General features: G+C 38.4%; 1 protein-coding gene and 1 non-coding gene across 2 annotated transcripts; both read right to left on the bottom strand.

The window, feature by feature from the left end:
* Positions 1–81: 81 nt before the first annotated feature.
* LOC119867760 lies at positions 82–189 on the bottom strand. The gene has a single exon (XR_005384470.1). It is a non-coding gene; the product is annotated as a U6 spliceosomal RNA (small nuclear RNA).
* Positions 190–942: 753 nt separating this feature from the next.
* Positions 943–18794, bottom strand: SNRNP48 (small nuclear ribonucleoprotein U11/U12 subunit 48). Its single transcript, XM_038584126.1, has 9 exons — positions 18590–18794; positions 16225–16338; positions 15724–15784; positions 14835–14909; positions 9353–9541; positions 8791–8912; positions 5425–5513; positions 4876–5040; positions 943–2289 (listed from the first exon to the last, which is right to left on the bottom strand). The coding sequence occupies exons 1-9, from the start codon at positions 18746–18748 to the stop codon at positions 2241–2243; spliced, it is 1023 nt and encodes a 340-aa protein (XP_038440054.1). The 5' UTR covers positions 18749–18794; the 3' UTR covers positions 943–2240.
* Positions 18795–19751: the final 957 nt, after the last annotated feature.

The following is a 19751-nucleotide window of genomic DNA, read 5'->3' as shown; positions in this document are numbered from 1 at the left end:
TAATACATTCAAGGATCAAGCAAAGCCTCTTATGATCTAAATCTACATTTTATTGGACAGTTTGTAGTTGATATTATACTTAAAAATCTGTAAAGAACTCTCGTTACATTTTACACCTCCTCCTTTCACAGGGGCCATGCTAATTTCTGTATGTTCCAATTCTAGTATATGTACTGTTGAAGCAAGCACGCTGGTTACATTTTAGATCTGCTTTTCCCACATCATCCTATTTTTCCCTAAGTATTCACACTTCCCCTTCACTTATTTCTCTCTTCTACTAAAAACCCAACTATGCCTTTCAATCTTACTCTTTAGTTTCAGCAAAATCACTAAAATCACATTGAAAAAACAGAATAATAAATTAAGTTACAATATATAAAAATTGCTGATTAATTCAAATGGTTTTGACCTACAAAAGCAGCAATTCTATATGGCTCATGATTATGGTAATGCCAAACTCCTTAATATTTTTATTTTTTAATTTTTTAAAAAGATTTTATTTATTTATTTGAGAGCATGAGAGAGAGCACAAGCAGGGGGAAGGAGCAAAAGGAGAAGCAGACTCCCCGCCAAGCAGGGAGCCCAATGTGGGACTCAATACCAGGGTCCTGGGATCATGACCTGGGCCGAAGGCAGATGCTTAACAGCCTGAGCCACCCAGGTACCCAGTCCTTAAGATTTTTATGTCTGAACTTTATATATTTAGAAATTAAGTATAACAGCAGTAATAAAATTTCATATTGGTTAAGTGAACTGTTGATTTCCAACTTATAAATCTGAAGGCTGTTTTTCATACCTAAAGTCTAATGGCCAATCTGATCTATATCCAGTCAACCTTTCTGTCACTGTCAGTTACTTATTAAAATAATTAAAGTTTCATTTCTATTTGGAACATACCTTGGCATCTCTATCCTCAGTTTCTAAAGATTCAAGATACTGCTATTAGACAGGAGATGATTAACATTTAATGCCAAAGTTTCACCTGAGTGACCATCAGACAACAGAACATAGTACAAACACAAAGGAAGAGATGACTGACATATACAACATGATTAATCTCAAAAATATGTGGAGTGGAGGAAGGTACATATTATAGTATTGTTTATATGAATTCTAAAAAAGATACATCTAATCAACAGCAACAAAAACCAAATCTGTGGTTGCCTAGAGGGACGGTAGAGAAATTGAAGAGTAAAAGGAATACATGGGGATTTTGGGTGGTGTTGGAAATGTTCTCTATCTCGATCAAGGTGATGACTTCACTGGCAGGGGTGTAAATTTGTCAAAACTCAATGAAACATACATTTAAAATGGGTGCATTTTATTAAATATAAACAGTACCTCAATAAAGATGATTTACATAAAAGAAAATGACAATATTTTTAATTAAAATCTATTTTTAATTAACAAGTGAAAACATGAATACCTTATTTTAAAAAATTAAATGTTAAGGATAAAGCTAAAGTTTTCTTTGACCATCACTTTGACCTTCACCACTTCCCACCTCTCCCATCTATACTCCTCCCCCAAATAATTACTGTTATGAGTTTGGTATGGGTCCTTCATGACCCTTTAAAAACATATTTACATACATATATGGTCACAGAAAATGTATATTATTTTGTACATAAATATAACTTGTATATATCTTTCTGCACTTTACAATTTTCACTTAGTATTGTTTCTGAGATCCATCTAATGTTAATATAAATAAAGTTCATTTCTTTTAAATCCAACATAGTAATCTATCACAATTATACTATATTTTATTTAACCAGGCCATTCCCCTCCTGACAGTTATTTACATTTTTCCCTATAACATTTCACCAGTGTAGTAGTAAACAGCAGTTACTGAGGTGGCCACAGGAATTATAGGTGGTTTTCCAAGGGAATGATAATCTTAGCTATAAAGTTTCATTTTTTAACATGAGGATGTATTCATGTATTATGTATACAGTTTAAGTATTGACTTTAAGAATTTTTCTGATACATAAGTTATCACAAAGAATGAAACAAAATTAGTAATAGGAAGCAATCATCTATTAAAATGTAAGTCAAACAAAGCTATAAGGCATAATAGTGTACTCATGGTTTGAGACATAAGTACTTACTGAAAATTAATGTTCTGACCACTAAGTGAGTCATATAAACAGTCTCCTACTCAAAGCAACTGTAATTAAAATATTGGCATACTGGTTATCATGGCATAAGCATATTTAATACATGCACAAATACCTCATTTATATTTTTTGCTTTCTTCTTTTATGACTATGATGTCTGTCCCCATCCCTGAAATGACAGGAGTGAAAAAAACTATTACAGATGGTGGACATTTTAATAACAGAACTTTGAAATAGTAACTCACCAGAGTTAAAAGATGCATTCAGAACTAAAGAGTATTTTTTTTTTAAGTTTTTATTTATTTATTCATGAGAGACACACACACACACACAGAGGCAGAGACCCAGGCAGAGGGAGAAGCAGGCTTCCATGCAGGGAGCCGGATGCGGAACTCGATCCCAGGACTCTGGGATTAGGCTCTGGGCTGAAGGCAGTGCTAAACCGCTGAGCCACCCGGGCTGCCGCAGCATTTTTTTTTTTTTTTTTTTAATTAAGCTCTATGCTCAATGTGGGGATTGAAAACCTGCCCCCAAGATAAAGAGTCACATGCTCTACCAACGGAGACAGCCAGATGCCCCTAAACAGTACTTTTTTTTAAAGAGTAAATATGCAAAAAACTAAAGGACAAAATTGACATGGGGATAAACAAAATGAAATTTTTAAAAAATTGAGCTTTAGAGTTCCACTTTAAAATTAACTTTGAATATAAAGAGGGCCAGAAAGTTCATTTCAAATAGAATGTTAAATTCATGGAAAGAATTCAGAAATTTTCTGATACCCTTATGCTGGTTCCTATCAACTCCATTCAATTCATTCCACCTCAGGAATGGATATCAAAGATTAACCCTGCACTCTTTTGAGAAGTATTTCCAACTAATACTATTTAAACTCTAAATATAACCCCTCTAAAGACATATTATTTCATGTTTACATTTGAGGCTAATGTATTTAAGTCAATAAAAACTGATCAGAGATGCCAAAAATTACTTAAATGGAAAAAGCAGTTTTGTTAATATAAACCAGAAAGAAGTAAAAAGCACAATAACTGATAATTAAGTTATTTGTGTATAATCATTACAAAATATCATTTATAAAAAAAAAAAAACAAAAAAAACCCAAAATATCATTTATATATGAATCAAAGGGGATTAGTAAGCAGATATTTCATTTTTATAACGGGATTAAATCACACCTAGCTTTAAACCTACGAAATGAATAAGATGAGCAAAATTATTAAACCAATAAGCATTACTAATTCCTGATCACCAGAGGCCCTAGAGAAGGACAAGATACCATTTGAGAGGCTATTTTAGACATACTGTGCATATACAACTAAAGAAGACATGGACTCAAGGAGCTCAATCTAGTAGGGAGAGTAATAACTTCAATAAAAAATACATGGTAGGCAGAGTGCTGACAAAATGGAAAGATCAGCTCTGCCTCAGTGAGTGAGAAGCTTCCTGGAAAGGACTAAGCTGGGTCTCAAAGGACAAGAAAGAGTTTACCAAGCAGGCTTTAAAAAATTAAAATTAGGCAGCAGAACCTAACATAAAAAGGCATAAATGTGACACAGTTTAGAAGAGGAACTGTAAGTAATTCAGGCTAACTAGAGCATAATTTAGGCATTTCATGTGGGAGTGGCAATATACAAGGATGCGTCGGCAGGAGCCCTGATCGTAGAGGTCTTGGGAACCATTCTATACAATGTGGATTTTTACCCCCAAAGAGTTTTAAGAGTGAAAATTCACTCAGGCAGTAAAGAAGGGATGACTCCATTTGGGGTAAGCTTATAGGTGGTTAGAACAATGAGGAAAACTATCATTTCCCAGATGGAAAGCAGTAAGGATAGAGACAAGGAGGTGCATGCAAGGTATACTCAGGTAGAACCAAAAGCAATTAGAACTAACAAGAAGGTAGGAATAAAAAAGGAGCAACTAAAACAACTCCATGATTTCTGGCTTGGGTGAACCAATGATGGTCATCCCATTATCCAGAACAGGGAATGCTGGGGAAAGAGGGTCAGAATGAAAAAAGACAGTTAAGGACCTAACACTGAGATCCAGGTAGATGCCCTTTAAGCAGGTAAACCACCAGAACAGACCACAACTGATTTAATTTTATTCTTTTAGGGACCCCTGGGTGGCTCAGTGGTTGGGCGTCTGCCTTCGGCTCAGGGCGTGACCCCAGAATCCCAGGATCAAGTCCCACATTGGGCTCCCTGTGTGAAGCCTGCTTCTCCCTCTGTGTCCTCTCACAAATAAATAAATAAAATCTTAAAAAAATATATATATATATATATAAATTTATTCTTTTAGTATTAGTTATATCTTTCCAGCTGTCAAAAATCTATCAGAGATATTAACAAGGGCAAAAGTGACTTGACAGTAAAGTTTGGATCTTCTCTCTGACCCCTGAATTCAGGAATTAGCAAGAGAAAGAAATGATAAGAAAAAGGATGGTGGAAGGAGCAGAAGAGTTAACTTCCTACCTAGACATCGCCTCCATACATCCTGGCTAGGAAACAAGGAGTACAAGAGGGAAAGCCATATCCAATCAGGCACACAGAAAACTATGCCACCAGAGCTGTGGGTACCTGAACTGAAATCAGATAAATGCTAAGAATTCTCATCAATTACTCTCTTCACTGTAACTTACTCTTACAATCCATTTTCTTAAGGTTGTCTACAACAGAAGGCTCTATTAACTTTTCAAGAGTAAATAGTTCACCATCAGATGATGCCGTGTTAGACTTACCTCTCTTTCCTTCTTCTCGAGTCCCAGTTTTTATCCTTATCTTTATTTCTTTTTCGCTTATGTGGGCTCCTACTCCGATCCTTTCTATGTCGTGAATATTCAGTATCCAAATAACTTCCACCAGACTGCCGTGAATCTACCGAAGCTGATCGCCTTTCTTCATTCCTGAAACACAAAGAACAATCAGTTTCAACCACCCGTCTCCACCAAACACACACAGACACAGCAGCTTAAGTTGAATATTCTGCATAAGAACAATGACAGAGCCGAGAAATATATTCTGTGAGAGGACAAAGAAACATAGCTCTTATATGTTTTACGTTCTCACTATTTCACTAGTATATTAGTTTCCCCAAAATTGTCAAAGGGCAATGCTAACACAAAATCTCTGGTATAATAATCCTGAACAATGACAACATGAAACAATTTAAGTATTTTATGAATTATGGTGTGCTAATATTAATGTTCTGAAAAATGTTAAAATTTTATTAAATAATTATAATGTAACTGATTAAAAAGAGATTTTCACTGGTAAACACCATGACATACTTTTCAGCACCATCCTCTGCTCTCTCCTGCTCTTCTTGCCAATGACTGCTGAGTTCTTCCATGTGCACATTTATGACATCCCGAATCACCTCAGAAGAGATAAGCACCCAATTTCAGGTAAGAAAGTTTTTTTAAAAAAATTATATAAAGCTAGAAAAATCACTGTTAACAATCATCCAAATATTTACTAAGAATTATGACAGAATGGACTGTGGGACATGAGCAGTTTAGAGAACACAAAAAAGTCAATGGTCAAATTGGAATATAAATGGTAGATGAATAATTAATGATAAACTTGCTAGTTGATCACTATATAACTGTGTTAGGAAAAATGTCCCTATTCTTAAGAAGTATATACCAAGAAGCAACAAAAAAAAATCATGGGGTATGTAACTTACTCTTAAATAGTTTAGAAAAAAAGATAATGTACAGATAGAGATCAAAACAAAGAAAACTGTACAGGTAAAAAGAGAGCACAAATGACAAGCAAATGGGACAAAATGCTAACAACAGGTGATCTGAGTAAAGGGTATTCAGGACTTCTTTGTACTGTTTTTAGTTTTGCAACTTATTCGTATGTTTGAAATTATTTACAAATAAAAATTTTTAACAACTTTATAATTAAGTCAAGCTGACAGCCCAAATATGAAACATTCTAGTCACTTCACAGATACTTTTCCTAAGAGACTACATAAAATCCCTTACCTCTAGGAACCACTTGAAAGTTTTTTCTTTCCATGCCATCAAGCACAGGACTAGTCAACTGGGAGGCACAGATGAAACTAAAATAGAAGCTTGGGACTCCTGGTGGCTCAGCGGTTTAGCGCCTTCAGCTCAGGGTGTGATCCTGGAGTCCCAGGATCGAGTCCCACATCAGGCTCCCTGTATGGAGCCTGCTTCTCCCTCTGCCTATCTCTCTCTCTCTCTCTCTCTCTCTCTCACATGAATAAATAAAATCTTTAATAAAATAAAATAGAAGCTTACACTTCCCTCATGCCTAATTAGGTGATATTTTAAGAAGGTACAGGGGACAAGGGGCACTCTCAAAGACGCACACTGTAACGTTCAGGACAGATGGAGTTTCTCCTCATGTCAAAGAAACTTTCAAGGGCTCCCAAAGTAAAATGGAACAATGTCCAAAATCCTTAATAGGGCCTCTGAAGCCTTTCATGATTTTATTACATCACATAATTGAAACCAGCCTTATCTCTTACTGGATAATTGAGGTAAGTAGCTAAGAGTAGCCACTCTAGATTACTGATGGATCTCTGGAAAACTCTTGTACTTTTTTTAAGGAACACTAGCCCTTTCACCTGGAATATCTTTATCCATCATTTCCCCTCCCCTACCATATTCTCTTGTGAAAATCTAACACATGTGACATGAGTCACGCATACCTAAATTCCAAGTCCAGCTCCAGCACTTCCAGAGTAGCCCTACATGAGCTACTTGAAGCCTGAATGTTACTGGACAGTTTCCAGATTTACCACACAGGAAAGAGCTAATGAACAGACATTCTTTATCCTTCCTGCTTCTCCCTTTCCTTCAAATGCTATCTTCTCGATCAAGCCTATAGCAATCTTAACTTTTAAAAAGAATCACTCCTTTCTCCCACAAACTTTGATCTCACTTTATTTTAGCACTTAATGCAATCTGTATTTTGAAAGATCTGTTTCGCTTGTTAAACTACACTAAGCTTCTTGTGGGTGGGGTCTGTATGCCATTTATCCCTACCGACAGCAGTGTGCTATGCATAATAAGTACAGTAAGTAATAAATTTTTTTTAATTTGACAAAGTTTAGGTTCTAGTCCAAATTTAAAAAAAATTATACAGGATATGAATGAAGCTAGAAATAGATAAAATGTTGAAAGAGCTGTGATCAGAAATATGATAAATCACTGAAAGATTTGTAAACACTGAAGCTTTTACAGGTGAAAGGTGTTTTGGATCCGCTTCCAAAATTATCGGTTTGGAGGAAGGAGAAAGTAAGAGGTAGTGAGTGAGAATATAAATAAAATGACAAAGCCACATGTTGATAATGGTTGAGGCTGAGTGACAGTGACAATGGGGTTCATAAGACTATTCCATTCACTTTAGTATATGTTTGAATATTTCCACAATAAAAAATTAACCATAAAATTGTGAAGAACACTAACACTTGATTACAAGGTATTGAGACTAGAGAAGAAACAACTGATGAACCTCCAAGTATGTGAGGGACTGTAAGAATACTTAGCTAAAAAAAAAAAAAAAAAAAAAAAAAAGAATACTTAGCTAGTATGACATGGTCCCAGACCTCTACTAGAAAACGTAAGTATAAAACATATACTTTAAGTGTGAAAAGAACAGCATACAATTAAGTACTAAGCTATGTGGTCCAGAAAGCATAAAAGCAATAGAACAGCGAATGACTGGGTCAACCAGCACCTCATGGAGACAGTGGGCCTTAAACTGATCAAGATTTAAAAGCATAACAATAAAGAGCATTTGAGGTGAGAAAACGACCTGTTATTTGGACACAGAGATAAGAGTAAATGTGTATAAATAATCAGATACAGTTTAAGAGACATGCTAGATTAAAGCAAAAGAAAATGTTTGGTAAAATGAGGCCAGATTATGGACAGTCACAGAAATCAGAGCAAGAAGAAAGAAATAATGTGGTAAGAATTCAGAGATTCAATGAGGAAATTATTTGTAAAGTATGGACAAGGTAACTCACGTATCAAAAAATTAATCAGCTGTATCCACTAAAGGATGTCTGAAAATAAGTCTAGACATGTATCAAGAGATTAACGTATAAATAACTTATGCCAGACTTTTCTTAAGCCCAAGTATTTAGCAGAGTACATAAAAGCACACTAAAATTTCTGTAAGGCAAAGACAAAGGTCATTTCTTGGCCAATTTCTGTGTCCCCATGCATTATCTCCATCAATTCTTATAACCCTACAAAGTTGTATAAAATGATAAAAAGTTATAGTTAAAATGGTGAAAAAAATAAAATGGTCAAAAAACTTGTTCAAGTCAAACAGCCAATGATAAATAAGCAGCAGGATCAAAACTCTAACCCAGGTTTAAGGCCAAAATCTACACTCTTATCACGACGTAATACTACTCTCTCAAAAGTAAGCATTTTTTTTACGATTGTGCAGCCTCTCTACCTAAGATTTTTGTACCTGAAAAGCCTTTGCTTGGCACAGTGGATCTGACAGTAATGGAGCAAATACAAATCAGGTGTGCTGCCCTAAAGGCACCTTCTTTCAGATAACCTCCAAGGAACTGTGGAAATCCATAGAGCTGGCTTGGAGAACTACCTAAGGGAAATTTCTGTTTTCAACAAACCACTAAAAGATTATGTAAAACTTACCTCGGTATAGGATTTCTTGGTTATGTGAACATTCTTAGCTCTATAGGACTGGCGTCTTCTTTTATAATCTCTCACTTCTGCCAAGATTTCAAGGTAAGATTTTGGACTTTTTCTACTATTATCTAATAAAAAAAATAAAATATAATTATTATATCCTTGGAAGCTTTTAAATCTTATGAATTAACAGGAAGAAAGACTACAATCATCCCATATTTCAACATGTTTCCACGCATCCAAAAACACCCAAAACTTCTATATTATAGAAATAGGCTAAATCTTATATCATTCTTTTTCTCTAGCCATTAGTTGAACCTCACGTTGTTAAGGTACAAAGACCAGCACAGCTTTAAGTAACGATCTTACAGAAGGAGAAGGAGTGTGCTTAATGTGAAAGGGAGCACAATTTCATGCACTGAGAAAACATCTTTATACGCGTGTGAATGTTAGATAATGCAAAACCATCCTATTCCAGTTCAGAGTAGTCTGACAACTAAAGCTTAATAACACGCACAGAATGAAATGACAATTAAGAAATATAAAACTATAAAAATCCATCTCAAACCTTGATTGACTTTGGCAGCCAAGTCTACAAAGAGATCACTGTCATTTTCAATAATTTGTGAATCAGAGCGCTTTTTCTTCGTCTCCTCCATTACAAAATCATAGAGGGCAAGACGATCAGCTTGGGTTAGATCACAAACGCACCGTTTGTGATTCAGAGGAACTTCAACAGGTAATGAAGAATAAATCCCTAAAGTAAAAATAAAATCACAAGAATAAACAATACATGAAGCATTGTGGATTTAAAATCTACTCCTTATCTTTAAACATGTGCTGTAATAATGCGATATTAACACAAATGTTTTCGTAATAATCCCTTAACATACAAAATGTCCATCTATGTGATAAATGGTAAACAGTGACTTTATCCTCAATGTTATATCCACAGAAGGGATGTATTGTGGATGTTTGCTATCCTCTCCAACAATATTAAGTCAGATCCCATGAAGGCAGGCAGTAATAACCAGAGATAATTTAATTTGCTCATAAGAAAACCTTCTGGGTAACAATTTTTAAAAGGCTACCAGTATTATAAAAGTAGATACTAACTTTCTTTCTGTTTATAGGCTTTCCCCATAAAAGCAGGGGGCGGGGGGATGCTTTCAATAGGTAATACATATTGTAGTCCCTCTGAAAATAAATTATGGAAATATGAAAAATGTGTAAAAAAATGTCTTTACATGAGACAGCAACTTAGGTATTCCATACTCAAAATATATCCCACTTGTGCAATGACTTAGAGCTAAAGACCAAAACACAATTACTTAAGTAGGAGAAATCCCAAACCTCCTCAGACCAGAGAAAGAATAAACTGAGACTAAATTTTTAATTTTCTGAAGAGGAAGCATATTGGTATAATCAATTTAATTTTAATAACTTAGCAGCAGTGCCCCCCCAATAGTCATAGAACTTTCTAAAATCTGCTCATTAATGAAAGAAAATAAATACAATACCTTGATATGATGTATTAAACATTGAAGAAAATTTTTGCTTTGAGATTCAAATTTTCTCAAAGAAATAAAAAATTATTGTAACTGTAAATAAAGCAATTGTTTTAAAACAATTCTTTCTAGCCTTCATTATTCACTTGATGCAAACAATGAACATGAGCTACTAATGTTTCCTAGGTTACTCTGAAGTAATAACTCTGGTTCATAGAACAAGGTTAAGATCAGTAGCTCTTCCCAGATACTTTTATTTGATAAAGTCTAACCTCATTGATTTCCTAGGTAGAGGCAAAAGAAAAATTTAAATAAGAGCAAACTATGAACTAAGCACTACAACATAAAAAGAGAAACGACTTTACATTTGTCTACAAATTAAAAGGAGTGTTACATTGAATATGAGTTCGTGAATAGCCATAGATAACAATACATGGTCCCTTGTATTAGTCAAAGGGTTCTGAATTAGTGGAGAAGGGTTTCCTTTCAAGTCAATCAGTTTCACTCTTAAGTCTGACAGACATTAGGAAAAGCCTTTTTATCCAGGCAAGTGTTAGAACATTTAACTTCGTACGATAAAAATGGTTAACTTTCATAAGCCTAATTCCTTTGAATATAGGCTCTAAAAAGCTGGGAGAAAAATACAAAGATTAGAAAACACTGATATAAGCAAGCTCCACATAAACCTCTGCCTGTTACTTTTAGACAAAGCAATATAATTTCCTCCTTTAAATATTTTGGAGTTGTCTTTACTCATCTTAAATTTCTGTATGGTGAAGATTGATACTTCAGTTCCTTGAAATTCAACTAAAATTCCAAAGACTATAATATTGTGACAGTGGTTAAGATAAAGTTTAGAAATTTGAGTGATACTTTTAAAAGGATATCATTTGCAAAAAGGATACTGCATATCTTTAAATAAGGAGTATATTCAGGTTCCTAATTCCTCTTTATACTCACCCCAATTACTGAAAAAGAAAAAGTACAGGAAAAGTTAAACAACAAACTGCATTCAAATCATTCAGAACATAGATATTTCTGACAAAAAAAAAGGATACACACAAATAAGCTTACATTTCCATAAAAAGTAAGTTTTCAAACACAAGCTTCTATATGACTTAAAAGTACATCTGAATGCACTGTATTCATATTAAATTCTGTGATCCTCTACTTTTATTTTGTAGTAGCTTTCCTAAAATTGTGGTATAATATACATAACATAAAATTTACCATTTAGCCATTTTTAAGTGTACAGCTCAGTGGCATTAAGTACATTACTGTTTTGCAACCATCACCTCTGTCCATCTCCTGAATTTTTTCATCACCCAAAGTAAAATTCTAATCTAGCTTTTTAGTAACTCTAATTCTTCCTTTTCAGTCACTTTTGCCATCACAGAGCATCTTAAACATATGACATATAATACTAAATATTAGTAGAGAGTACTGGCTTAAAGCTACAAATTCAGAATTTTAGGGAGAATTCACACAGAGTCAATTTCCAAACATCATAGAAAAAGAAATTAAGGCCCATAGAGGTGAAATGACTTGCCGAAGCCTCACAAGTGGTAGGAATAGATTAGGCCTAGAACTACTCCTCTTGGGTCTCTTGAGGGTTCTTTAGTATAATACACTGATCTTCAAATCATGGCCCTGATTCTAATATATGTCATGAAAACATATATTAGGAAAAAGATAAACCACTAAATATAAAATGACTCTTTATGATTAAAATTAGCATTTTGGTTATAAAACTAACCAAGGTAATCACATCCGAAAATAAGTAGGTAGATCTAATGGTTGTTTCAAGCTTTCACAAAGGTTAATGAATTGAGAATTCTGTACACTGAGTGGTGACCTGGTATGAGTGATGAAATGGAAACATAAATTAACTCATCAAAAAATTCATGACAAACAAAATATTAATTAAATGGAAAACTAAATTGCTCATGTTAGTCATTCTTCCTTCAAAGTTAACAAATCAGTGAGATATAAAGAGACTCTTGTTCTGGGCTAGAAGATTTTAAAATGTCTGAAGACATAAATGGGCCTCAAAAATAATGTCTATTGAGAAACTGCAGAACTCAACACAAAATGAAAAAAGGGTTTAAAAAGAGGGTGACAAATAATATAACAAAATTCTTAAGTTAAATCTTAATTTAAAGACAGTGCCACAACAAAAGTGCCTCTTAATTTTCTACTGAAGGAATTATTCAAAATAATTCTTTGCTTTTGTAAAGAACTAAATTCAAGGTCCAAATCTACCTTATGACTTAGTCAGAAAATAAAAAAAGAAAACTTGAGAACATTCTCTAAATTACATATATAAAATTCACACCCATTTCATTATCTTAATATCACTTTCTAGACATTAATGTGCTTAGAAATTAAATTGCTTAGACATTAGCAGCCAATTATTAGAGCTCCATCTAGTTTAGCATTCATTATCTCCATTACCCTAAACAACACTACAAGATAGTTTTATACTACAGACAAGGAAACAAAACCTCAGAAAGACTGTCATTTTTTCCAGGCCAAGCAACTAGTTTCTTTCTTTAAAACGGGCTTACACAAACCAGAATAAACAAGGAACAATACTAATAATAGCAAGCAGTGAGTAGATACAGATTTGAAAGTTTGTGGTATTCTTCTACTTAATTCTGACATATTAAATAATGAATATATTGGAGCAGTATCTAGGTTCGTAATCTGTAAGTTTCACTAAATGTAGTTTCTAACAGAAAAGAGAGTAACTCCATTCAGAATGTGTACCCAAATCCAGAACTTGGTTCTCAGTCCAGCCCAGCTATTACCAAGTCTTGCTATTATTATTACCTAGCAAAGGAGTATTAATTCATTTCTCTGTGCCTCTATTTCTTTACCCAATAAGGAGGAGAAAATCCTCATCCAGTCTATGTTAAGTGTGTTACGAAAAAGAAATGAATATATAAAAGAGCTATGAAGAAAGAATCTCTTTTAAAAAAAACTTAAGTATTGGAATGCCTGGGTGGCTCAGCGGTTGAGCATCTGCCTTTGGCTCAGGGTGGGATCCCGGATTCCTGGGATCAAGTCTCACACTGGGTTCCCTGCATGGAGCCTGCTTCTCCTCCATCTGGGTCTCTACCTCTCTTTCTGTGTCTCTCATGAATAAATAAAATCTTAAAACAAAATAAAAAACTGAAGTATTGACAGACTTCAGAACAAACACACCAGAACCTTATCATTACTCTCAGGGTGTGTTTCCTCACCTCTAAAACACAGGCGCTGGATTAGATGATCCTCCAGTTCTCTTTCAACTCTAGCAAAACAAATTCAGTGAATCTAACTAGTTAGGTCAAAAAAGGCCTTTAACTATTAACCCCTCCAAAACACAATAGCAAAAATCTTTTACTTTTTAATGGTTCATTAAGTAAACGGGAGTAGAGTCAATAACAGGAGCCAAAAAAAGACTTGTCTGATCACAGCTCAGTAATCTCTTCAAATAAGAGCCAAACGTCTAACCTCAAAGAAAAAAAAAAAAAACCCTGCAATTTGGCAAAAAGTACATAAAAATGGGAGCTTAAAAACAGGAAATACAAGAAAATGTGCTTCTGGCTGCTCTATGGAACCACTGTAATGTACAGGAAAGGTAAGAGAGTACCTCCTGGAGCCACAATGCAACGTAGGAAAAAAAAAGTCAAATCCAAATACTGGCTTAGAACAATGGGTGAAGACTCTGAACTTCAACAAAGGAGAAACAAATCCTAACCATGGACTAATGAATATAATTTGGCTAGAAAGAATGAGAGGGAGGAAAAGGTAAGATATCAGAGAAAGCTACCTTCAGAAGGTTCAAAGACAACTCAAGAAATGCTTATAAGAAGAGTCAGTCATGTTGTGGCTACATGTTATATCTAAGTTCAGAAATCTAGTAACTATTTACTCATTTACTTTTGTGTTTTCAATGCATTTTGTTTTCATTTCCTAAATTCCCATAGTTAAAAATGCTAACCTAGTTTTCTGCTGAAGTAAGTCCCAGGCAGAAACTCTTAACTCAGCTCCAAAGTTGGGCACAAAGGGACCCACAAATTTTCTGACACTCTATGTAAAACTTTGTGTTTCGACTGTATTTGAAGGGCAGCTGTGAAGACCACTCTTAGTATAGGCCTTTCCTTTTACATTGCATTTCAATATTCTGATATTTAACAATGGACTGATGAGAGAGAGCGAGCGAGAGGGGAAATCTCAGGGTAAGACAGTCTCAATGGGATTTAGATACCAATAATCATAATAAAAATTTTCTACAAGGGAATCTCACCTATTAGGTGATTGCAAAGCATGAACCCCTAGCTAAGACACGGAGTGGTCTAATGAGACTGCTGTATTTGAGCAGAAAATATCCACTTAATGAAGCTGATACCAAACACATTGGTCCAATGTTAAGTGTAAAATGAACTTTTCCTATGTAACTGTTTCCACAAGACTTTTCTTAAAAATTAGTAACCTCTGCTTGCGGGACAGAAATAGTTCAAATCATTAATTAGCTCAAACTATGATGCCACTTACTTTGATTATAACAATCACCATCTTTTCCAACTGCTGTTCTAGCTTGTTTAATTATCTGGAATTGTGAGTCCTTATCTGTCAAAAAAGCACCCATAAACACAATATGAATCATCAGTGCCCATGATTAATTAACTTGTTTCCAATCCAAGCTCTTTGGGCATATTGACAATCCTTCCAGAATCTTAGGAGTGAAAAAACCCACATCCCCACCTAGGTAACCTGAATACAGAATTCTTTCAGATTTAGCTAAAGAACCCAGTAAGTAACCGGACTTCAGGCAGTTTAGAAAACATTATTACAAGGCATGCTGCAGTAGCTGCTACAACTTTGAGCAACCAATAAGAGCTACCATTTCTTAAATCCAGCTAAGGGTCAGGCATTATTTTAAGCATTTTACATATACTATATCATTTAATCTTCACAAAGGCGCTAAAAGAAATTTAGGCAACAAAAAAGGTGTAATTACTTGCTAAAAGCCATGAATCTATTAGTGATAAATCTAGGAGCTGAATCAGAGCATTCTGATTCCAGAGCCTGGGGTTTTAACCTCCACACAGGCTGTGAACACTTGGAATACATTTCCAGCCTCAGTCTGCAAACCGTGTTTTATGGCCAGAATTTTGCTATATGCAAGAAAAAAGGTATCTACTTACTGTACAAAGTTTTGCCGGCTTTTCACTGCCTATTAATATAACACTGGTCTCTAAATTCCAGATTAAGCAAACTAGTTTGACTGTATATTAGTTAATCCTACATTCTCTTAAGGTATAAACATCCTTCTTAATCATAAACATACTTATAAAATCCATTCTTTTGTTAATTCGAAAATGAAATGTCAATGTCTACACTAAGATACTTTTAAGTTATATTCTATTAAATTATTACTTACTCAAAGTAATTGATGGTATCTTCACATTCTCATAGAAAAAATCAGAATTATACATTTGATCCTAAACAGTAAAAACAAAGTTAGTATTCATGTAACAGATAACTATTTTAAGATTTTACATGAACAAAAGATTAGTATCATTTAAATATTTCTTTAAAAATTTTGCAAAATTAGGCAAGTACCATTCTACCCCACAAATGACTAGTATTTTATTTATTTTTATATATATTTTAAATTTTTATTTATTTATGATAGAGAGAGAGGCAGAGACACAGGCAGAGGGAGAAGCAGGCTCCATGCACCAGGAGCCCGACATGGGACTCGCTCCCGGGTCTCCAGGATCACACCCTGGGCCAAAGGCAGGCACCAAACTGCTGCGCCACCCAGGGATCCCAATGACTAGTATTTTGGATCAGAAAACCTCACACTATACACCTTCGAAATATTCTGAATTTATTCATGCATGAATTGCATGACATATACGCAATAAATATATGGTACCTCTTCTTCTTTGGTGTAGCCCAGTTTCCTCAACCTACAGGACATCATGTGCTTCGCTAAAGATGATTTAGGCATGTGATGATTAGAATCATAAGGGCATATCACAACTTCATCCTATAAAAAGGAAACAAAAGCAAAGAAAAAAGGAACAAAAATTTTTATTTTTTTTAAAAGATTATTTGAGAGAGAGAGAGTGCGCGCGCACAGGTGGATACGCAGGCAGGGTGGGGCAGAGGGAGAGAATCTCAAGCAGACTCCCCACTGCACACTGAACCCAGGGGAGGCTCATGAGATCCCGACCTGAGGAGAAACAGAGTCGGAAGCATAACCAACTGAGCCACTGAGGCACCACAAGGGAACACATTCATTCATTCATTCGTTTATCAAAGATTTTATTTATTTATTCATGAGAGACAGAGAGAGCGAGAGGCGCAGACACAGGAAGAGGGAGAAGCAGGCTCCATGCAGGGAGCCCGATGTGCGACTCGGTCTCCAGAATCACGCCCTGGGCTGAAGGCAGGCACTAAACCACTGAGCCACCCAGGGATCCCCAAGGGAACACATTTAAATGATTATACCATTAAATGTTTACTACTTAAAAAAAAAAAAGATTTTATTTATTCATGGGAGACACAGAGAGAGAGAGAAAGAGAGAGACAGAGACACAGGCAGAGGGAGAAGCAGGCTCCATGCAGCGAGCCCAATGGGGGACTCGATCCTGGGTCTCCAGGATCTCGCCCTGGGCTGAAGGCAGGCACCAAACCGCTGAGCCACCCAGAGATCCCCCAAAATTCAGATTCTTTAATACGACTGAAACAAACTTTAGAATTTCTGTGATGCCTTTAATACAGTAAACAAGGGCAGCCCGTGTGGCTCAGCGGTTTAGCTCCACCTTCAGCCCAGGGCCTAATCCTGGAGACCCGGATTGAGCCCTGCGTTGGGCTGCCTGCGTGGAGCCTGCTTCTCCCTCTGCCTGTGTCTCTGCCTCTCTCTGTGTCTTTATGAATAAATAAAATCTTAAAAAAAAAATACAGTAAAAGAACTGTTTGTGCACAAGTCACATATGCCTTAAGGGTCTTTGGGGGAATCAATCAAGTTAATTTAAACCTGGGAGAAATAATGACAGTGTAATAAACCCAGAAAGAGGGCAGCCCAGGTGGCTCAGCGGTTTAGCGCCGCCTTCAGCTCAGGGCCTGATCCTGGAGACCCGGGATCGAGTCCCACGTCGGGCTCCCTGCATGGAGCCTGCTTCTCCTCTGCCTGTGCCTCTCATGGATAACTAAATAAAAATACTTTTTTAAAAATAAATAAAAATAAAATAAACCTGGGAGAAATAATGACAGTGTGATAAACCCAGAAGGAGCACCAGAGATTGTGCATTACCCACACTGAAGCGCTTCCCTCCTCCCACCCCATTAATAACCAACCAAAAAATCAGGACTGTTGAATACTCCTGCCTACAGTTTTTTTTTTTCTTCTTCTTAAAGATTTTATTTATTTATTCACAGAAAGAGAGAGAGAGGCAGAGACACAGGAAGAGGAGAAGCAGCCTCCCTGCAGGACTCGATCCTGGGACTCCGGGGTCACGCCCTGAGCCCCCCAGGTGCTTCCTGCCTACAGTTTTTTGTTTTGTTTTGTTTTTAAGATTTATTTATTTATTCATTCAGGGAGAGAGAGAGATGCAGAGGCACAGGCAGAGGGAGAAGCAGGCTCCACGCAGGGAGCCCGACGTGGGGCTCGATCCCGGGTCTCCAGGACCACGCCCTGGGCTGCAGGCGGCGCTAAACCGCTGCGCCACCGGGGCTGCCCCTGCCTACAGTTTTTAAAAGCGCTTCTAACGCTCGGAAGAGTCGCAGCCTTCTTGGTGGCACTTGGTGGTACCCTCTAGTAATCCTACAGCGGGTGCTGCCGCTGTCAGAAGTGGACCTAATTTTTTAAGGCAGAGAAAGGTGAGGGGAACTCCCGCGCTCTGCGGAGGCCGAATCCGGGGCAAGTCGGCATCCACGTGACACGGGACGAAGCGGACGGCCCACCTCCAGCCCCGCGGCAACACTCGGCGGCCCGGTCCGCGCTCCTCCCGGCAAGCCCCCCGCCCACCGCGGTTCGCCTCCTCCGCGCACCGCACTTCCGGCGCTCCGGGCCCCCCGCCCCTCCCCCTCCGAGGCCCGCTCCCGGGCCCCCCTCCCCCCTCCTCCCCCCAGGCCCGCAGGCGTCCCGGGCGCCCCAGGCCCAGTCCCGGGCCTCCCCCCTCCTCCCCCCCCAGGCCCAGTCCCGGGCGTCCCCCCCCACGGCTCCCCCCACGGCTCCCCCCACGGCCCCCCCGCCACCCGGGACCGCAGCCTGACGGGCTGACCGTCCCCCTCACCTCTGCCGCCCCCTCCGCCCCGGGGTCCAGCCGATCCAGGCTCCAGCCCAGGGACGCCGTCACCTCCTCCAGCTTCCGGCAGCAGCTCTCCACGAAGTCGCTGAGCTCCTGCTGCAGCCGCCGCCGCTCCTCCACCGGGGGCGGCTCGCCCGCCGCCATGGCCGCGCCCGACCCGCCAGCAGGAAGCCCTCGGACTGCCGGCGGCGCGCGCGCAGGCTTCTGGGAGCCGGGGGCGGGGCCAGCCGTCGTCACGTGCTCGGGAGGGCCTATGGGGAGAGGGCGGGGGCGGGAGCTGTCACTGGGGGAGGCGTTCCCGGGTCCTTCGCAGGCTCGTGCGAGTGCTCCGGGATGCTGCATTGCCCAGCCTCCCTCTCCCCACCAAATTTATTTTATTTTATTAAAAAAAATTTTTTAGTTTTATTTATTTATTCATGAAAGACACAGAGAGAGGCAGAGAGGCAGAGACCCAGGCAGAGGGAGAAGCAGGCTCCATCCAGGGAGCCCGATGTGGGACTTGGTCCTGGGTCTCCAGGGTCACGCCCCGGGCTGCAGGTGGCGCTAACCGCTGAGCCACCCGGGCTGCCCCCAACTTTAAAAAAAAAAAAAATTGGTTTATTCGCCCTCCCCTCCGCTGCCGCTGAGATGCTCAGTCCTTCCGATGAGGCCAGGCCACGCTGGGGTGAGGTCTTCTTGCAACAAACAGCTCCCGGGGGCGCTCCCCCGCCCCATGGCCTCCCCCGCGGAGCCTGCCGGCGTCTGCTCCGCCCTCCTCTTGCACGACTGTGAGGTGGCGGCCACGCAGGAGAAGATCAGTGCCCTCATTTAATGTTGAACGATCCTGGCCAGGCGTCTTTGGGAAGGCGCTGGCCACTGTTGGCATCGGGAGCCTCGAAGCAATGGAGGGGCTGGTGGACCTGCCCCAGCGGTTGGCGCTGCACCAGCCAAGGTCCTGCCCGGTCCGCCCCTGCTGCCCCTGCTGGGAACAAAGTGGAAGCAAAGAAGGAAGAATCTGAGGAGTCTGATGATGACGTGGACTTGGTCTTTTTTTTTTTTTTTTTTTTTACTAAACCTCCTTAACCATGTTCAATAAAAACCTGAACTTAAAAAAAAAAAAAAAAGGTTTATATCCACAGAGAAGTTTAGAGTGTACAAGCGTTTGCAC

The sequence above is a fragment of the Canis lupus genome, chromosome 35 (assembly GCF_011100685.1).
Source record: "Canis lupus familiaris isolate Mischka breed German Shepherd chromosome 35, alternate assembly UU_Cfam_GSD_1.0, whole genome shotgun sequence".
Classification (NCBI taxonomy): domain Eukaryota; kingdom Metazoa; phylum Chordata; class Mammalia; order Carnivora; family Canidae; genus Canis; species Canis lupus.
Note: the sequence above shows the minus strand (reverse complement) of the source record. Positions and strands in the feature narration are given on the sequence as shown.